This window comes from Oncorhynchus kisutch, linkage group LG8, assembly GCF_002021735.2.
Source record: "Oncorhynchus kisutch isolate 150728-3 linkage group LG8, Okis_V2, whole genome shotgun sequence".
Classification (NCBI taxonomy): Eukaryota; Metazoa; Chordata; class Actinopteri; order Salmoniformes; family Salmonidae; genus Oncorhynchus; species Oncorhynchus kisutch.
Window position 1 is genome coordinate 21,436,088 of NC_034181.2, and position 19,287 is coordinate 21,455,374.

Genomic DNA, 19,287 nt, shown 5'->3' on the forward strand with positions numbered 1-19,287 from the left:
ATATTTACCCAGTGAGCCAATCTGCCTTGGTGTGCTTCTCTCTCTCTCCGTCGGCTGGCCGTATCCCCATCAGAAGACTCCAGCTTCCTCTCGTCTAACCCCTACTATCACTCTATCTCTCGTCTTTGCTCCAATCCATTCAGGAAGCCATCTTGTGTTTTAAATCCTGTTTTACTTCAGCCCAAGTACAAACACACATTCTCTCTGTCCCTCCCTCTCTCGCTTGTTCCCCTACACCAATAGGTCTACCGCGCACACACACAGGAGAGTTTTTTTTTTAAGCCAGCCTCTGATCGCTTTCACTGCTGCACTACACACTACCTCCTCCCACTCCCTCTTTAATCTTTTAACCCCCCTCCTCCCTCTCTGTCTTTCCAGCGAGTAAAGCTAACTGCATTCGTGTTGTGAAAACTCCCCCCTACCCCTTCAACCATACACTCGCATGAAAACACACACGGCGAGACGTCACGCTACACATAGCACACAAAGAGAGTCAAGCAACCAATCAGCAGCCATCCTGAGCTCTGCTGCTAGGGTGAAAGAGAGAGAGAGAGAGAGAGAGAGAGACAGAGAGAGAGAGACAGAGAGAGAGACAGAGAGAGAGAGAGACAGAGAGACACAGAGAGAGACAGAGAGAGACACAGAGAGAGAGAGAGACACAGAGAGAGAGAGAGAGACAGAGAGAGAGAGACACAGAGACACAGAGAGAGAGAGACACAGAGAGAGAGAGACACAGAGAGAGAGAGAGAGACACAGAGAGAGACACAGAGAGAGAGAGAGAGACACAGAGAGAGACACAGAGAGAGAGAGACACAGAGAGAGAGAGACACAGAGAGAGACACAGAGAGAGAGAGAGAGAGAGAGAGAGAGAGAGAGAGAGAGAGAGAGAGAGAGAGAGAGAGAGAGACAGAGAGAGAGAGAGAGAGACAGAGAGAGAGAGACAGAGAGAGGACTGGGGGATGGGACCGCTCTATGGCTGTCAATTATCTCCTGGAGCTCGGCTTTCCTAAACAATGACTCTGGTATGTGGTATCACTGAGGACCATCTGTGTCAGGGCTGAAAGCAATAACTGGACTGGACTGCACAGTGCAGAGTGCGCATGCACACCCACACACACTCCCTGTGTAGCGGGGAACAGACACTTACATAGCACCACAGCCATTTAAACATGCTGACTCAACATCCACATACACGGACAGTGTAATGTATCAAACACTAGTCATTGTCAAAATATATATATTTTTTTTAAACACATTGCCTATTTTGTATCATTCTGACAAAATAACCCCCAAGGTTATACAATAAAACTGCTCCCCCTCCATTCTGCAGAGGAGTTTTTCTCTTTTAGGAACCTGACCCTGCGAGACTAATACACCGATCATATCTAGGAGGTCTGAGGGGGAAGTGTTTTGCTTATGTCAATTTAAAGGGAGAGAGAGATGTCCTGCTAGTACCGTCTCAGACCCAGGTAAAAGGTTCATATGCTCTCTGTTATTTTATTACTGACACTAGTAATGGGTCTGTGAATGCCAGTGAACTATTGGCATGAGCAGAGTTGTATCTAGGGTTTTGCCAGGTTCTTATACTTCCCAATCAGAGTGCCAGGCAACAGATATACTGTATATGGGCTTACCTGGATATAGTGTTGCTGTATAGTGGCAACATTTAGTTTTTTACAAGTGACAATTCTTTGTTGAAAAAGCACAAATCAAAAAAAGAATGATGAAAGAGAGAGTAGAAAACGGGGGAAAAATGGCATAGAGAAAAATGACTGAAAAAGATAGACGTTTTACCCTAATGGAGTGAACGAGTTCATGTTGAGGACAGAGAGAGAATGAGAGAGAAAGAAAGAGCGGGACTGGAGTGGTGTGTGAAATCTCCTGCTCTGACGTCACTCACTGGAGACGCCCGCTACCGCGTGTGTGAGAGTGTGTGTGAGAGAGAGTCTGTGAGTGTGAAACGTCTGCTCCCGCTCCCCCCCCCCCCCCCTGGCGCTTGAGGGCGCCAAGCTGCCCTGCATCACGCACTCCTGCCATCTATTACGCACACCTACCTACCCTTGTCACACACACATCAGCGATATTAGACTCACCTGGACTCATTCATCACCTGTTTATTTCCTCCCCTATATTTGTCAGTTCCCCTGCTCTGTTCCCCACTGCTGTATTGATTGTTTTTGTCTTTGTTACCCTTGTGCTGACGCTGTTCCCGTCTGGTTCCATGTCCGTTCCTTATTAAATGTTTGACTCCCCGTACCTGCTTCGTCTCTCCAGCATCATCCCCATGTGACAGACTGTGTGTGTGGGGGACAGCGAGAGCAGATGCGCAGTGTGGCTGTGTTATGAGTGGTGACCGACCAACATCATGCATCTGACGGCGTGCCATGCCTTTCTTGTGTGTCTGTGGCACGCGGGAGAGCATGCTCTTGCTCTGCAGTGCTTACATTAATCGAGTGTTAAAAATATATCTGTAATAAGGTCTGTTAGACATGCGACTCTGAGTCGAGACTAACGCAGAAGTTTGTGGACTACTCAGTCTCACGTAATGTACCGTATATCTCCAACCCATCTCAATACTCAGTACTGACTGACCTGGTCACACTACATCCGGCATCCCCAGACGGCCCTCACCATGTCTTTACACACACACACACGTAAAATCCCATCTGCTCAATGACATTACTGTAATCCTGATATAAAAAAACTATCCCCCCCATAACTAAATCTCAGCGTATTCCCACGTACCCTGTCAGTCAGTCTCCCTCACCCCCACTCACACAAATGACAGTGCCTGGTATCACAGGCCTCACCATCCTCCCTATCAACCCTGCTTATACCAGACTGAACAAATTAAACAAGAATGAGTGGTGTTCAGTCTGGTGTAAACAGGTTACCAACCCCCCAGGACTCTCCTCACTCACCCAGACATGTGACAACCCACCTCCACTCCCACACCCCTCTAGACTGAGGAACAGAATCAGGGGGAGGGAGACTCATTGCAACCACTTTAATGATGAGTTGTAAAGATCTACAATTCAAATGAGTGGGGGGTGGGGTGGGGTGGGGTGGGGGGCCGGCTGTAATTACAACACTATTAACAGTATTATTTCAGGTCTGACTCCATCCACCGTCCTCTCATGTGACCATGCCTCTGGTCTCTAGAGCCTCCGGTTAATCCCTAATAACAACCACTCCCCTCACTCTTCAACAGCACACACACACCACTGGCTGTCACCCATCAATACATTGAACTAAGAGAAGTGTGATCGCTCCTGTCATATGTACTCACAGTGCTCACAGCTTATTAGGCCTGGTTCAAAACATGCCACATGGTTATTCTTTACTTGGCTTAATATAGGCTAAATAAAAGAGGCAGTAGACCTATAAAACACCATATACATATTTAAATATAGAGTAATGTACAGTTGAAGTCGGAAGTTAACATACACTTAGGTCCACAAATTTCTTGTTAATTAACAAACTATAGTTTTGACAAGTCGGTTAGGACATCTACTTTGTGCATGACACGTGTCATTTTTCCTACAATTGTTTACAGACAGATTATTTCACGTATAATTCACTGTATCACAATTCCAGTGGGTCAGAAGTTTACATACACTAAGTTGACTGTGCCTTTAAACAGCTGGGAAAATTCCAGAAAATTATCTCATCGCTTTAGAAGCTTCTGATTGGCTAATTGACATCATTTGAGTCAATTGGATGTGTACCTGTGGATGTATTTAAAAGGCCTACCTTCAAACTCAGTGCCTCTTTTCTTGACATTATGGGAAAATTAAAAGAAATCAGCCAAGACCTCAGAAAGTCTGATTCATCCTTGGGAGCAATTGGGAGCAATTTCCAAATGCCTGAAGGTACCACGTTCATCTGTACAAACAATAGTACACAAGTATAAACACCATGGGACCACGCAGCCGTCATACCGCTCAGGAAGGAAATGCGTTCTGTCTCCTGAAGATGAACGTACTTTGGTACAAAGTACAAATCAATCCCAGAACAACAGCAAATTAACTTGTGAAGATGCTGGAGGAAACAGTTCCAAAAGTATCTATATCCACAGTAAAACAAGTCATATATCGACAACCTGAAAGGACTCTCAGCAAGGAAGAAGCCACTGCTCCAAAACCGCCATAAAAAAAGCCAGACTAAGGTTTGCAACTGCACATGGAGACAAAGATCGTACTTTTTGGAGAAATGTCCTCTGGTCTGATAAAACAAAAATAGAACTGTTTGGCCATAATGACAATTGTTATGTTTGGAGGAAAAAGGGGGAGGCTTGCAAGCCAAAGAACACCATCCCAACCGTGAAGCACGGGGGTGGCAGCATCATGTTTTGGGGGTGCTCTGCTGCAGGAGGGACTGGTGCACTTCTCAAAATAGATGGCATCTTGAGGGAGGAAAATTATGTGAATATATTGAAGCAACATCTCAAGACATCGGTCAGGAAGTTAAAGCTTGGTCGCAAATGGGTCTTCCAAATGGACAATGACCCCAAGCATACTTCCACAGTTAGAGGCAAAATGGCTTTAAGGACAACAAAGTCAAGGTATTGGAGTTGCCATCACAAAGCCCTGACCTCAATCCTATAGAATAATTTTTGTCAGAAATGGTGAAAAACTGAGTTTAAATGTTTTTGGCTAAGGTGTATTTAAACTTCCGACTTCAACTGTATATAGGCTGAAGTAGTCTTGCATGGACATCCTTCCAAATGATATGCCTGGTCTCCCGAGGCTAAGGCAATAAGGGTGTAAACACCATGAGATGTGTGGCCAGCTCTCATCTGGAGAGGACAATGATGTATGGAGATAAATAATAATAGATTTATTTTATATTGCTCTTTTCATACAGAATCTCAAAGTCGCTTTAAAAAAAGTAAAATAATTCAGGGAGCTAGTAGTTGATGGGAGAAGGTCTTCCACAGCCAGACCATGATGCAGTTCAGTACAGGAGTAGCGTGAGTGGAGGTGTCGACGATGGTCTAGCCAGGGAGGGAGAAACATCAGACAGGCAGGCCCGGAGCTTTTCATCAGACACCTCTGTCTCTGAAGTTCACAGCTAGTACTTCTCCTCTGTAGGAAGGCTGGAACATCCACTACCGAAAGTGTAGCACGCACTTGTGATGCTTTGGCAGCTATAAGCGCCTGAGACCACCACACCTCGGCAGTAATCAGTAAGTGTCCTACGAGGCGAGCCTCTGTCATCCCCTCATACAGTCCACATCCTTCCAGAAACAGGGGCAGGTGGAATAAAAAGCCACTGCTGTGTTGATCAGCCGTTGATGCATCATTCAAATTAGATTGGTCAGCTAGCTAGCCAAGCAAACAGACTTCCCATCATCAGTCCTGCAACTCCATGGGTCATCACCAGATATTTTAGCTCAACCTTCAACAGGTTTTCACCCCCCACAATTTTTATTTTAAATGCAAAAAAACAACACTTAACTAACAAAAATATGTACAATATTTACAGAGCTCTCTGCCAAGGCTTCCTCATGGCTCCATGGCAACCACAGATCTCAAGGCGATGGGGACTCAGAGAAGACAGAGGTGAGGGGGATGGGAGGGAGCTGTTCAACCTCTGTGCTCAATACAGTTCACCTAAAGAGCACAGCTACAGCCTCTTCTCTCTGTCCATCCTATTCATGGCTGGCCATTACAATCTTACACTGTAAATACAATCCGCGTTATAGCATGGCCCATACAAACACCCACCGCACACACACTCTATCCCTGTGTGTTTAGGTGTGTAAGAGTGACGGGGGAGGGAATTTTCAGGTTCAGAGAGACAGACAGACATTATTAGTCACACATCACCTATAACTCTGATATCTCTAATCACACTGTTACCAGGGTGCAATGGTTTGTTTCTCTGAGAAAATCACCATCAATATACAGGTAACTACCAAAATAAAGGAAATACTCCTGAATTTGTATAACAATGCCCAATTGGCCAATATTTTGTCTACCATGGCTAGAAGAGAAGTCAGTGACTTTGAAAAAGGGGTCTCAAAGGACCATAGGGGGTTTAAAGTGTGTGTGTGTGTGTCAGTCACCAGATCTCAACCCAATTGAACACTTATGGGAGATTCTGGAGCGGTGCCTGAGACAGAGTCTTCCACAACCACCCAAAAAAAAAAAAACATTTATTGTAGAATAATGGTGTCACATTCATCCAATAGAGTTTCAGACACTTGTAGAATCTATGCCAAGATGCATTGAAGCTGTTTTGGTGGCTTGTGGTGGACAAACACCCTATTAAGACACTTTATGTTGGCGTTTCCTTTATTTTGGCAGTTACATGTTCCAACACTGTTAAGTTGTTGGTCTAACTTATAACTGGATCTACAAAGCTAAAAAGACAGATACAAAAACAGACAGATCAGTATTAATGGTTAATAAAAATGGGGCAGACCCTAGTCTGGATCAGACCCTAGCTAGGCCTACTCTAGGTTAAACAGAGGTAGAGTTCTCCTACGAGGTCACTGGTCTAATCTATGGTGGCCATAAACATTCTACTTCTAACAACAATGGCACTGAGTGAAAATCTGTGGCATAGGATCATCTTTCCAGTCCATAAACACTAGCTAGACTGCTTCTGTATTCCTCTCTGAGACAGATAGAAGAGGTCATGAGTATCATGTTAGATATAGCTGGGTGTTTCTACAATGTTGGTCCTATAAGTCAGGGGTGTCAAACTCATTCCACGGAGGGCCATGTGTCTGCAGGTTTTTGGTTTTTCCTTTTATTTAAGACCTAGACAACCAGGTGAGGGGAGTTCCTTAACAATTTGTGACCTTAATTCATCAATGAAGTACAAGGGTGGAGCAAAAACCTGCAGACACTCGGCCCTCCCTGAAATGACTTTGACAAGTGCTGTAAGTGAATGCAGGATGATAAATTAGGATAAATCCATGAATTGAAGTCATTCCCACTAAAGCAGGACTACTGAAATGTCTGGGTTACAAGTTACAACTCCTCTCCATGACCCTCATCTTAAATATGACCACATTTGAGGTCTAGGTAACCAATCAGACTGGGAAAGTGACTGTGTGAAAACAAAGGGGACAGAGTGACAGTGCAGGGGAGGGCAATCCAGGAGGTAAGCCAATATTTCCTGTGATTGACTGAACCTCTTCCCCCCTGATCAGATCTTATCCTCTGTCCCCAAGGCTATAGGCCACCATGTCCAAAATGTTGTCCATGTCTCTGTGTACAGCCCCCCTCCCCTTTCTTAAACCCACACAGAAGGGAAGAAGGGAGGAAAGAGTAGATGAGCAGCAGCCTCTTTCCTGTGGCCTTGCCTAGCCAGTTCACAGGTTTTCCTGAGCCCTTCCTACTCGCTGCTGACTATTTATTAACAATCTTCCTGTCCTCCTGCCTCTTAGCCCCATCCTGTGTACTCGCCGCACCCCCCCTCCCCTCCTCCCTCCGGGGGCCCTGGTCCTAAGGTCAGCCCCCACACCCTCCCTCCACCGTTGCACTGACCCTAAGGTAAACCCCCACCCTGATCCTACCTTTCAACCCCATCCCCCGTCCTGCGTACGCACCGCACACACACACACACCCTCCCCCTCTGTGACCCTGGTCCTAAGGTCAACCACTACACCCTCCCTCCTCCTCCCTCCCTGGCCCTAAGGTCAACCCTCAATCTGAGTGGCCCTGGCCCTAAGGTCGACCCTGACTCTGAGTGGCACTGGCCCTAAGGTTGACCCTCACTCGGAGTGGCCCTGGCCCTAAGGTTGACCCCCACCCTGAGTGGTCCTGGCCCTAAGGTTGACCCCCACCCTGAGTGGCCCTGGCCCTAAGGTTGACCCCCACCCTGAGGGTTGACCCCCACTCGGAGTGGCCCTGGCCCTAAGGTTGACCCCCACCCTGAGTGCCAGTGCGGGGCTTCAGGAGTCAGGGGAGAAAACACAGAAGGAGCTAGAAGGAATTCTACACTGCTGCTGTTTGTTGAATGGAAGGAGGAATCAAACACAACCCTCATCTTCATTATTCCACAAACAGAGCTAATGGAGAATGTTGGGGTGGTTGCTTACATTGGCACAAAACCTCAGTACTTGGCCTAACCAAAATGTAATGTATTAAGCTTTCTGGAAGTCAAAATCTTCTGCAATACATGTAAATCTAGTTTATATCTACACACGCACATTGCCACAGGCACACACACTTCAGTGGACATCTCATCTGTTTCCCTGACCTTTAATGACAACCCGCTGGTCGAACAGGCTGGAAATCTGCTGAGGAATTATGACTGGTTTACAACGTCTGTCTGGGACAAGGACAGGTCCATTAGTTGCTCAACAACTTAGCTTGAATTTTGTCTAAGTTGTCCATTCAGACATGCTATTTGGAGCACACCAACAGGGGTCCTACCTCCCCCATTGTTTTGTACTAAACAATGACAATGGTATAGCCTGGGTACCAGTCTGTTGAGCTAACATTCCACTCCTTGTACTCTGTGTCATATGCCAAAGATGTTTAGCATGACAGGAGTGGCAAGGAGTGGAATGATAGCTAAACAGACTAGTAGAGACTAACAATGGTAAGCTGTTCCTAGGAAAACATAGGTGAGTTTATGGATAGGTAAGATGAGGTGTGTGTCATTTGGGTGGACTATTCCCATAGCCGGGCCTTGGGGTGATGCCTGTCCAGAGCTGACAACTAAATAATGTCCAGGGGGGATCCAGACAGGGGCTTTAACATCAGTTTGTTATGACTTAGGTGGTCTGATGAAAACCTAAGACAGCCAGCTACATGCACTTGAAAATCTGTCTTTGACAAACTCAAAAAGGAAAGTTAGCTGTTTTAAAATGAATGTGATTAATCAGTTATGGAACACAAATACCATCCTCCTCTGCTGTGGTACGTCCACATACGGCCATTATCTGTATACAAAACTCAACCTATAAAACCCTTAAATGTTTAAACTGTTAAATTGATATGGATCATGACATTTACATTTTAGGGCCCTATATATTAGAGACATTTTCTAGTAAAGATTTACAACTTCAATTTCCCTCAACCAGCTCCAAACAGTCTCACACTGAGCTATGAGAAATAGCCACAGGGAATCAGTCTCACACTGACCTTGGAGAAATAGCCACTGGGAATACATCATGAAAATGTGTGTTAGTTAGAAGTCTGGTCAGTGATTTCCACTCACCTCCAAGTCCTTCTGTCCCTTCATCTTCAGCTGGTCACATTTACGCAGCTTACAGATCTGCTTCCCAATCTTACGGTTCATACAGTTGCTGCAGGTGCCACAGTTCTCCTTCTGCATACAGGGGCCACACACGCCGCACCGCCTCCTCTTTTTTCCCTGGGGGGCCGCGAGGGCCTCTCCATGGGTAGGGGGCCCGAGGGAGAAGAGACCCCCCTGCTGGTGCTCAGTCTGGATGTACTTGTAGTGAGGGGACAGGGGCATTCCCGGGCCCCCCATGGCTTTCCCCGGGCCCCGCAGAAAGATCTGGGTTGTGGTCTCATCACCATCCAGGGAGAATTCATAGATGTCCTGGAAGTGTGGGGGGCCAGGCCCTCCCTTGGCCCTGTGCATGCTGACAGACAGTCCAGCCTAAAGCCTAGCTGCACTGTCCTGGTGGCAATGTGAAGGATACAAACAGAACAGCACAGTAACAGAGTGGTGTAGTGTAATGATCTGGAGTTGGGGAGGTAGTTGTTGTAAGAGCTGAGAAGGGCTAAAGAGTATGTTAGTCCATCCTGTCCTGTCAGTCTCCTGGTTGGGCTGCTGGATGAGATAGGTCATTGGTGATAGAGCATCTTTCCCAGCTACCCAGCGGGATCGACAGGGGTCAGCCATAACCACAACAGGGGAGGAGGTGTCAGAGGAGCCATGGTCTAGTCTCACCTGTCCAGCAGTAGCCTACCTGGGTGCTTTCTGAAAGTGGGAATAGATGGCATGGGAAAGAAAGATGGAAAAGAACAGTTAGGCCTACTTACAATGAACAATTTAAACGTGTCTGTTCATAGCTGTGGGAAGATGTTTTCATCTATAATCGCATTCATCTATAATCGCATTTGCTGATGGCATACAGTTGAGCAGAATCATTTTGGAGATTTCCATACAATGGATTTTTTGTTGTTGCATGGTCTGGAAAAAACATTTGCCTTTTTTAAACGCATTTCTACATCCATAGCAGAATATTTGTTTATATCATACAAATGGCCAAATGCAGGCTACTGTGCAACTCACTAATCAGGTAAGATGCCATTTAAAAAATGTTTTTTTCTTCTCGTATTTATAATCATTATTATAATCATAATCCTTATTATTGTATATCATTGTTATTATTGTAGACCTATTAATTCATCTAAACCAGTTCTTTAAATATGCAAAACACATGTGCAAAACACATTTAGTTTTCATTCTGTTGAGGCATTTTCATTGGTTAAATTAAGTTTGATATGTCTTTTCAATTGGGAGCTACATATTTAGTTTAAGATAGGCCTTTTATTCCTAGCAAAACACCAGTCTCAACGTCAACAGTGAAGAGTCGACTCTGGGATGCTGGCCTTCTAGGCAGAGTTGCAAAGAAAAAGCCATATCTCAGACTGGCCAATAAAAATAAAAGATTAAGATGGGCAAAAGAACACAGACACTGGACAGAGGAACTCTGCCTAGAAGGCCAGCATCCCGAAGTCGCCTCTTCACTGTTGACGTTGAGACTGGTGTTTTGCGGGTACTATTTAATGAAGCTGCCAGTTGAGGACTTGTGAGTTGTCTGTTTCTCAAAGTAAAACACGTAATAATAAAACTAATAATAAATACACAATGAGTAACGCTTGTGGAAATTTTGTGGAGTGGTTGAAAAACGAGTTTTAATGACTCCAACCTAAGTGTATGTAAACTTCCGACCTTAACAGTATATTTAGCGGTCTTATGGCTTGGGGGGGTAGAAGCTGTTCAGGGTCCTGTTGGATCCAGACTTGGTTCATCGCTACCACTTCCTGTGTGGTAGCAGAAAGAACAGTCTATGACTTGGGTGGCTGGAGTCTGAACATTTTTAGGGTCTTCCTCTGACACTGCCTGGTATAGAGGTCCTGGATGGCAGGGTGCTCGGCCCCAGTGAAGTACTGGGCCGTACGCAGTACCCTCTATAGTACCTTGTTGTTGGATGCCAAGCAGTTGCTATACCAAGCGGCGATGCAGCCATTCAAGATGCTCTCAAATGGTGTAGCTGTATAATTTTATGAGGATCTGAGTGCTCATGCCAAACCATTTGAACGTCCTGTGGGGGAAGAGACGTGGTTCCCTATTCACAACTGTGTTGGTGTGTGGACCATGATAGATCCTTAGTGGTGTGGACACCATGGAACTTGAAGCTCTCCACATGCTCCATTGCAGCTCCATCGTTGTGAATGGGGACCTCCTCCTTATAGGCGGTCTCATCGTCATCAGTGATGAGTCATGTATCACAGTCATGTAGTGGGCAAACTTAATGATCATGTTGGAGTTGTGTGCGACCAGGCAGTCGTGGGTGAACGGGAGGGGAGTACAGGAGGGGACTAAGCACGCACCCCTGTGGTCATCTGTACTTTGTTGAAGCACCTTTGGCAGCGATTACAGTCTGGCGTCTTCTTGGGTATGACACTACAAGCTTGGCACACCTGTATTTGGCGAGTTTTTCCCCATTCTTCTCAAGCTCTGTCAGGTTGGATGGGGAGCGTCGCTGCACAGCTTTTTTCAGGTCTCTCCAGAGACGTTAGATAGTGTTCAAGTCCGGGCTCTGGCTGGGCCACTCAAGGACATTCAGAGACTTGTTTCAAAGCCACGCCTGCATTGTCTTTGCTGTGTGCTTAGCGTCATTGTCCTGTTGGAAAGTGAACTTTTGCCCCAGTCTGAGGACCTGAGCAGGTTTTCATCAAGGATCTCTCTGTACTTCGCTCTGTTCATCTTTCCATTGATCCTGACTAGTCTCCCAGTCCCTGCTGCTGAAAAACATCCCCACAGCATGATGCTGTCACCACCATGCTTCACCATAGGGATGGTGCCAGGTTTCCTCCAAAAGTGACACTTGGCATTCAAGCCAAAAAGTTAAATCTTAGTTTTATCAGACCAGAAAATTGTGTTTCTCATGGTATGAGAGTTCTTTGGGTGTCTTTTGGCAAGCTCCAAAAGGGCTGTCATGTGCCTTTTACTGAAGAGTGGCTTCCCTCTGGCCTATCTACCATAAAGGCCTGGTTGGTGGAGTGCTGCAGTAATCGCTGCCCTTCTGGAATGTTATCTTATCTCCACAGAGGAACTCTGGAGCTCTATCAGAGTGACCATCTGGTTCTTGGTCACCTCCCTGACCAAGGCTCTTCTTCCCTGATTGCTCAGTTTGGCCGGGTGGCCAGCTTGGTGGTTCCAAACTTATTTCAGGAATGACGGATGCCACTGTTCTTGGTGACCTTCAATACTTCAAAAAAATGTGGTACCCTTCCCTAGATCTGTGCCTCACACAATCCTGTCTCTGAGCTCTACGGACAATTCCTTCAACCTCATGGCTTGGTTTTTGCTCTGACATGCATTGTTAACTGTGGGAACTTATATAGACAGGTGTGTGCCTTTCCAAATCATGTCCAATCAATTGAATTTACCACAGGTGCAGTCCAATCAAGTTGTAGAAACATCTCAATGATGATCAATAGAAACGGGATGCACCTGAGCTTGTCACACCCTGATTTGTTTCACCTGTCTTTGTGATTGTCTCCACCCCCCTATAGGTGTCACTCATCTTCCCCCTAATCCTGTGTATATATACCTGTGTTTTCTATTTGTCTGTTGCCAGTTTGTTTTGTTTCGTCAAGCCTACCAGCCTTTTCGCCTCTGTTCCTGTTTTCTAGTTTTCTCAGTATTGACATGTTCTACCTGCCCTGACCCTGCCTACCTTTGCCCCACCTATCTTGATTACTGACCCCTGCCTACCCAGAGCCTGCCTGCCGTCCTGTGTCTTTGCCCCACCTATCTTGATTACTGACCCCTGCCTACCCTGAGCCTGCCTGCTGTCCTGTGTCTTTGACCCACCTACCTGGATTACTGACCCCTGCCTACCCTGAGCCTGCCTGCTGTCCTGTGTCTTTGCCCCACCTACCTGGATTACTGACCCCTGCCTACCCTGAGCCTGCCTGCTGTCCTGTGTCTTTGCCCCACCTACCTGGATTACTGACCCCTGCCTAACCTGAGCCTGCCTGCTGTCCTGTGTCTTTGCCCCACCTACCTGGATTACTGACCCCTGCCTACCCTGAGCCTGCCTGCTGTCCTGTGTCTTTGCCCCACCTACCTGGATTACTGACCCCTGCCTACCCTGAGCCTGCCTGCTGTCCTGTGTCTTTGCCCCACCTACCTGGATTACTGACCCCTGCCTAACCTGAGCCTGCCTGCTGTCCTGTGTCTTTGCCCCACCTACCTGGATTACTGACCCCTGCCTACCCTGAGCCTGCCTGCTGTACTGTGTCTTTGCCCCACCTACCTGGATTACTGACCCCTGCCTACCCTGAGCCTGCCTGCTGTCCTGTGTCTTTGCCCCACCTACCTGGATTACTGACCCCTGCCTACCCTGAGCCTGCCTGCTGTCCTGTGTCTTTGCCCCACCTACCTGGATTACTGACCCCTGCCTACCCTGAGCCTGCCTGCTGTCCTGTGTCTTTGCCCCACCTACCTGGATTACTGACCCCTGCCTACCCTGAGCCTGCCTGCTGTCCTGTGTCTTTGCCCCATCTACCTGGATTACTGACCCCTGCCTACCCTGAGCCTGCCTGCTGTCCTGTGTCTTTGCCCCACCTACCTGGATTACTGACCCCTGCCTACCCTGAGCCTGCCTGCTGTCCTGTGTCTTTGCCCCACCTACCTGGATTACTGACCCCTGCCTACCCTGAGCCTGCCTGCTGTCCTGTGTCTTTGCCCCACCTACCTGGATTACTGACCCCTGCCTACCCTGAGCCTGCCTGCTGTCCTGTGTCTTTGCCCCACCTACCTGGATTACTGACCCCTGCCTACCCTGAGCCTGCCTGCTGTCCTGTGTCTTTGCCCCACCTACCTGGATTACTGACCCCTGCCTACCCTGAGCCTGCCTGCTGTCCTGTGTCTTTGCCCCACCTACCTGGATTACTGACCCCTGCCTACCCTGAGCCTGCCTGCTGTCCTGTGTCTTTGCCCCACCTACCTGGATTACTGACCCCTGCCTACCCTGGGCCTGCCTGCTGTCCTGTGTCTTTGCCCCACCTACCTGGATTACTGACCCCTGTCTACCCTGAGCCTGCCTGCTGTCCTGTGTCTTTGCCCCACCTACCTGGATTACTGACCCCTGCCTACCCTGAGCCTGCCTGCTGTCCTGTGTCTTTGCCCCGCCTACCTGGATTACTGACCCCTGCCTACCCTGAGCCTGCCTGCTGTCCTGTGTCTTTGCCCCACCTACCTGGATTACTGACCCCTGCCTACCCTGAGCCTGCATGCTGTCCTGTGTCTTTGCCCCACCTACCTGGATTACTGACCCCTGCCTACCCTGAGCCTGCCTGCTGTCCTGTGTCTTTGCCCCACCTACCTGGATTACTGACCCCTGCCTACCCTGAGCCTGCCTGCTGTCCTGTGTCTTTGCCCCACCTACCTGGATTACTGACCCCTGTCTACCCTGAGCCTGCCTGCTGTCCTGTGTCTTTGCCCCACCTACCTGGATTACTGACCCCTGCCTACCCTGAGCCTGCCTGCTGTCCTGTGTCTTTGCCCCACCTATCTGAATTACTGTCCCCTGCCTACCCTGAGCCTGCCTGCTGTCCTGTATATTGGCCCCACCTACCTGGATTACTGACCCCTGCCTACCCTGAGCCTGCCTGCTGTCCTGTGTCTTTGCCCCACCTACCTGGATTACTGTCCCCTGCCTACCCTGAGCCTGCCTGCTGTCCTGTATATTGGCCCCACCTACCTGGATTACTGTCCCCTGCCTACCCTGAGCCTGCCTGCTGTCCTGTATATTGGCCCCACCTACCTGGATTACTGACCCCTGCCTACCCTGAGCCTGCCTGCTGTCCTGTACCTTTGCCCCACCTACCTGGATTACTGACCCCTGCCTACCCTGAGCCTGCCTGCTGTCCTGTATATTGGCCCCACCTATCTGGATTACTGACCCCTGCCTACCCTGAGCCTGCCTGCTGTCCTGTGTCTTTGCCCCACCTATCTGGATTACTGACCCCTGCCTGCCCTGAGCCTGCCTGCTGTCCTGTACCTTTTCCCCACCTATCTGGATTACTGACCTCTGCCTGCCCTGAGCCTGCCTGCTGTCCTGTACCTTTGCCCGACCTACCTGGATTACTGACCCCTGCCTACCCTGAGCCTGCCTGCTGTCCTGTACCTTTTCCCCACCTATCTGGATTACTGACCTCTGCCTACCCTGAGCCTGCCTGCTGTCCTGTGTCTTTGTCCCACCTACCTGGATTACTGACCCCTGCCTACCCTGAGCCTGCCTGCTGTCCTGTGTCTTTGCCCCACCTACCTGGATTACTGACCCCTGCCTACCCTGAGCCTGCCTGCTGTCCTGTGTCTTTGCCCCACCTACCTGGATTACTGACCCCTGCCTACCCTGAGCCTGCCTGCTGTCCTGTGTCTTTGCCCCACCTATCTGGATTACTGACCCCTGCCTACCCTGAGCCTGCCTGCTGTCCTGTGTCTTTGCCCCACCTATCTGGATTACTGACCCCTGCCTACCCTGAGCCTGCCTGCTGTCCTGTGTCTTTGCCCCACCTATCTGGATTACTGACCCCTGCCTAGCCTGAGCCTGCCTGCTGTCCTGTACCTTCGCCCCTCTCTATATGGATTACTGACCCCTGTCTGCCCTTGACCTGTCTTTTGCCTGCCCCTGTTGGAATAATAAACTGTTGTTACTTCGACGTTGTCTGCATCAGCGTCTTACCTCAAACGTGGTAGAGCTCAATTTCAAGTCAGTGTCTAAATACCTATGTAAATAAGGTATTTCAGTTTTTTTTTTTTTTTTAATACATTTTCAAGAATGTCTAAACCTGTTTTCCCTTTGTCATTATGGGGTATTTTGTGCAGATTTATGAGGGGGGGGAATTATTTGATGCATTTTAGAATAAGTCTGTAAGGCTGTAACAAAACTAAATGTGGAAAAGGTATTTGGCATGCATGCTGCCCAAATTGTGGTCTTTCCAAGAACTGCTTGTGATAACTTTATCCACAGCTCTGCATTATTTATTTTTTAGCTATTGATCCTCTGCAGCTAAATTATGCTCTCTGGTGTAGTATTTTGAATGATTGTATTTATGTCTGTTCATACAGGAGTAATATCATTTAGGGCGGGGAAAAAAATGTATAGCCTAATTTTGCCAAAATGATTTCAATTTACCAGCGGGTGCTGCATCACACCTACTTCCCGCAGCTGTTCCATTTAGGCCTATAAACTCTGGGAAAATTTGACACGCCATAATAACAAAACAAACTCACCTATCATTTCCCCCAACAAACCTTAATCAATAACTGCTTTACTGGGAAAGACATGAATCTCACCTAATGACAGTTGTTATTAGTCTAGACCTGTAATTTGAAATGGCTGGGGATGCCAGAAAGATGTCATGCTCATGGGTCGATATGGGAATATGCTGAGTTCTATAATGGCGAGTCCTCCCATGAGGAGGCTTTGTTTGCCCTCTCTCTATGAATGAGAAAGGGGGTCTCGTTGAACCCGCGACGGTGCTCTTTGTTCCGCAGTCAGACTCCAGTCAGCGGTCAATAAACTGCAATGTTGTTTTAACTGTGTCGATAAACCCGCCGTAGGCAACTTGTTTCTCCGTGGCAGTAACATTACGCTCATGTTGAATCACTGCTGTAGCATGCTGCTGTGCATATAAAAAGACACCCCGAAATATGTATGAGACTTTCTAATTGAATGAGCTCGAACGACTGACATAGTTTAGTTATTATTAGGCTCATTAATATACTGAAAACTGTCAACGTGTCTGAAATTCGAATGAAAATACTTTTACGTTTTACGAAGCCAAAAAAAGCATCAGTTGTGCAAATCGCCCTGGAGAACCAAACATTTTATTTCTTACTTTACTATTGCAATATTGTCAATCATCCCAAACATTGTTTTTAATTTCGTTATTTTTGCTACTTACTTTCTTCGTGGTCTTGGGCAGAATCAGTCAGATGCAACCGAACGTTTCCACAAAGTAACACGCTCCGCTACCCTTCCCAAATAAGCACGTGGCTTATTCAGCAATTTATAACCGGTCTTTTAACTGGCCGCAAAGCCACCGCTGCACAAGACTGTTACAGTCCGGTTATTACTTAAGTATAAAACCATTTTTATATAGTTTACAGAAGTGTCCGGTAAAAGGGGTTGAGGGGGAAAACATCAAATAAGGAAGCCCCCCCTAGACTTTCAAAACATCACCCCAGGAAGCAAAATAGACAAGAACAATGATTAAAGGATAAAAGTGAGAAAAACATCAGATACAACAATACACAATTAGATGGGATCATTACATTTACATAAACCCTATTATCTGTCAGATCGAACACGTTACAAATCTGTTAGGGCATGTTTGAAGTCACAACTAATAATGGAGTTTATCAGTGGCCCCCATGTGTATTTGACTAATTGCTTTACTGGTGAGAAACTACTTACTTTCACTGGGCAAATAGCCTACACGTCTAAATTTCTTTTGACAACAAGGTCTTAGGCTGTTAGAGAGGCCGATGGTCGTAGAAAGTAAAGTAAATAGAGAAATGTAGTTAATAGGATACATACCACGTTTGAGGGTGGTTCTTTAAATGGTTCGACTTTTCACCTAAGACAACGTTTTTTTTTTAAGTGAGGGGAGAAAAACAGCAAAAAACTCCCTCTTCAAAGACTTAGCAAAAGTCGACATACTAATATCGAAATGTTATTCGAAGGTGAATTATAATAATGTGAAAAGTTATTAAAAATGAAAGTAACTTAAACAGCAACTCAATTCCCAAAATAAAAACAAACAATAACCCAATAAGTGATCAGATGAAGAAAAAAAATCGCGATTGTCTTACATTTATTTAAACACTTATTCGCGTATGAGTCGTCGAAAGTCTGAGGTCTGGTTAGAGTTAAAAGACGAAGAGGAGGAGGAAGAGAAGAAAACGTTGTGTTGAGGTTAAAGTGATCAGCAAATGACGGAATGGAGTTCGATAAATGCAGTGGAACAACAGGGTTAACTCTTCGCCCCCTGGGACAACGTCATTCTCATCTCAAACAGGACACATTTTTTTGCGTTTTACACAAACCTTCAATAGAATTCAAACATGCAATGGCATCAGTTATAAATTATGGCATTCATTTTCAGAAGCTAAGTTAACACATATCAGATGAGCTATGTCCTCCTGATCAATTTTATGAAAATTATATTAAAATTAAAATAAGTATTGGCCATGATGGCATTATCCATAGAACGCCTAGTATTAGTAATTGGCGTTAGCCATGTCTTAATGTTAAGACAGAATAATTTGAGAGCAATGTTCATTCTAGCCTATGCAGGATTAAAGTCGATTTAATTGAGTTCTTACTGGTACATGACACCCAAGTGTGCGCACGCATTTTTTTTTAACTACAAAAATGACAGGCTAGCCTACTCTGCTGACACTGACAAACAGAGCAATAGAAACTATGTGTGATCCATCTAATCGGCTTACAAAAAGGGGAGACACAAATACAATATGACAACCATTTAACCTGGAGGGGGAAATTATAGTCCAAAAACAAACAAAAGTGGCACTGGCCCAATTATAAAGAGGGTCAACATGCACTCACCCGGATATGGCGGATGTCTCAGCTGGTGCCAATATGCTACTGTTCGCTCAATTAAATTAAGAATTTTGATAACTCAAAGACAGATTGGAGTGTTTTCATTGTCATCTCTTTACAGCAATAGCCATTTGCTTTCAAAACAGTTTTTCCGCGATTGTATTTTTAAATATTGTGATATGCCTGGCTGGGTCTCTCTGGTTTTCACCGACAGTCGCAATTGAACAATAATCTATTTGGTAATTGCAGCACGCGCTGTCTAAATTGCGGGCCCTTCCGACTGTAGGCTATCCAATATAAAACAATCCACAGCTTTTTTTTAATGATCCTTTGAGGCCAAATCATGTTGTATGGGGTAGTAGCCTATTTCGAATGATTTATATCGGGGCGGCCCCTGAACAGGCAGTCAACTCACTGTTCCTAGGCCGTCATTGAAAATAAGAATTTGTTCTTAACTGACTTGCCTAGTAAAATAAATA

General features: G+C 46.5%; 1 protein-coding gene across 2 annotated transcripts in view; it reads right to left on the reverse strand.

The window, feature by feature from the left end:
• Positions 1–17,276, reverse strand: part of LOC109894927 (methylcytosine dioxygenase tet3-like) — a 78,811-nt gene extending 61,535 nt beyond the window's left edge. Inside the window, exons 1-2 of one of the 2 annotated variants that reach the window (XM_031829783.1) lie at positions 17,148–17,276; positions 9,184–9,915 (exon numbers count right to left, since the gene is read on the reverse strand). In XM_031829783.1, coding sequence (XP_031685643.1) covers positions 9,184–9,573 — 390 coding nt within the window. In that variant the 5' untranslated portion in view covers positions 9,574–9,915; positions 17,148–17,276. Of the gene's footprint in view, positions 1–8; positions 346–9,183; positions 9,916–17,147 lie in introns of those variants that run through there. The other variant, XM_031829784.1, reaches the window with a different exon arrangement.
• Between the last annotated feature and the right edge of the window lie 2,011 nt (positions 17,277–19,287).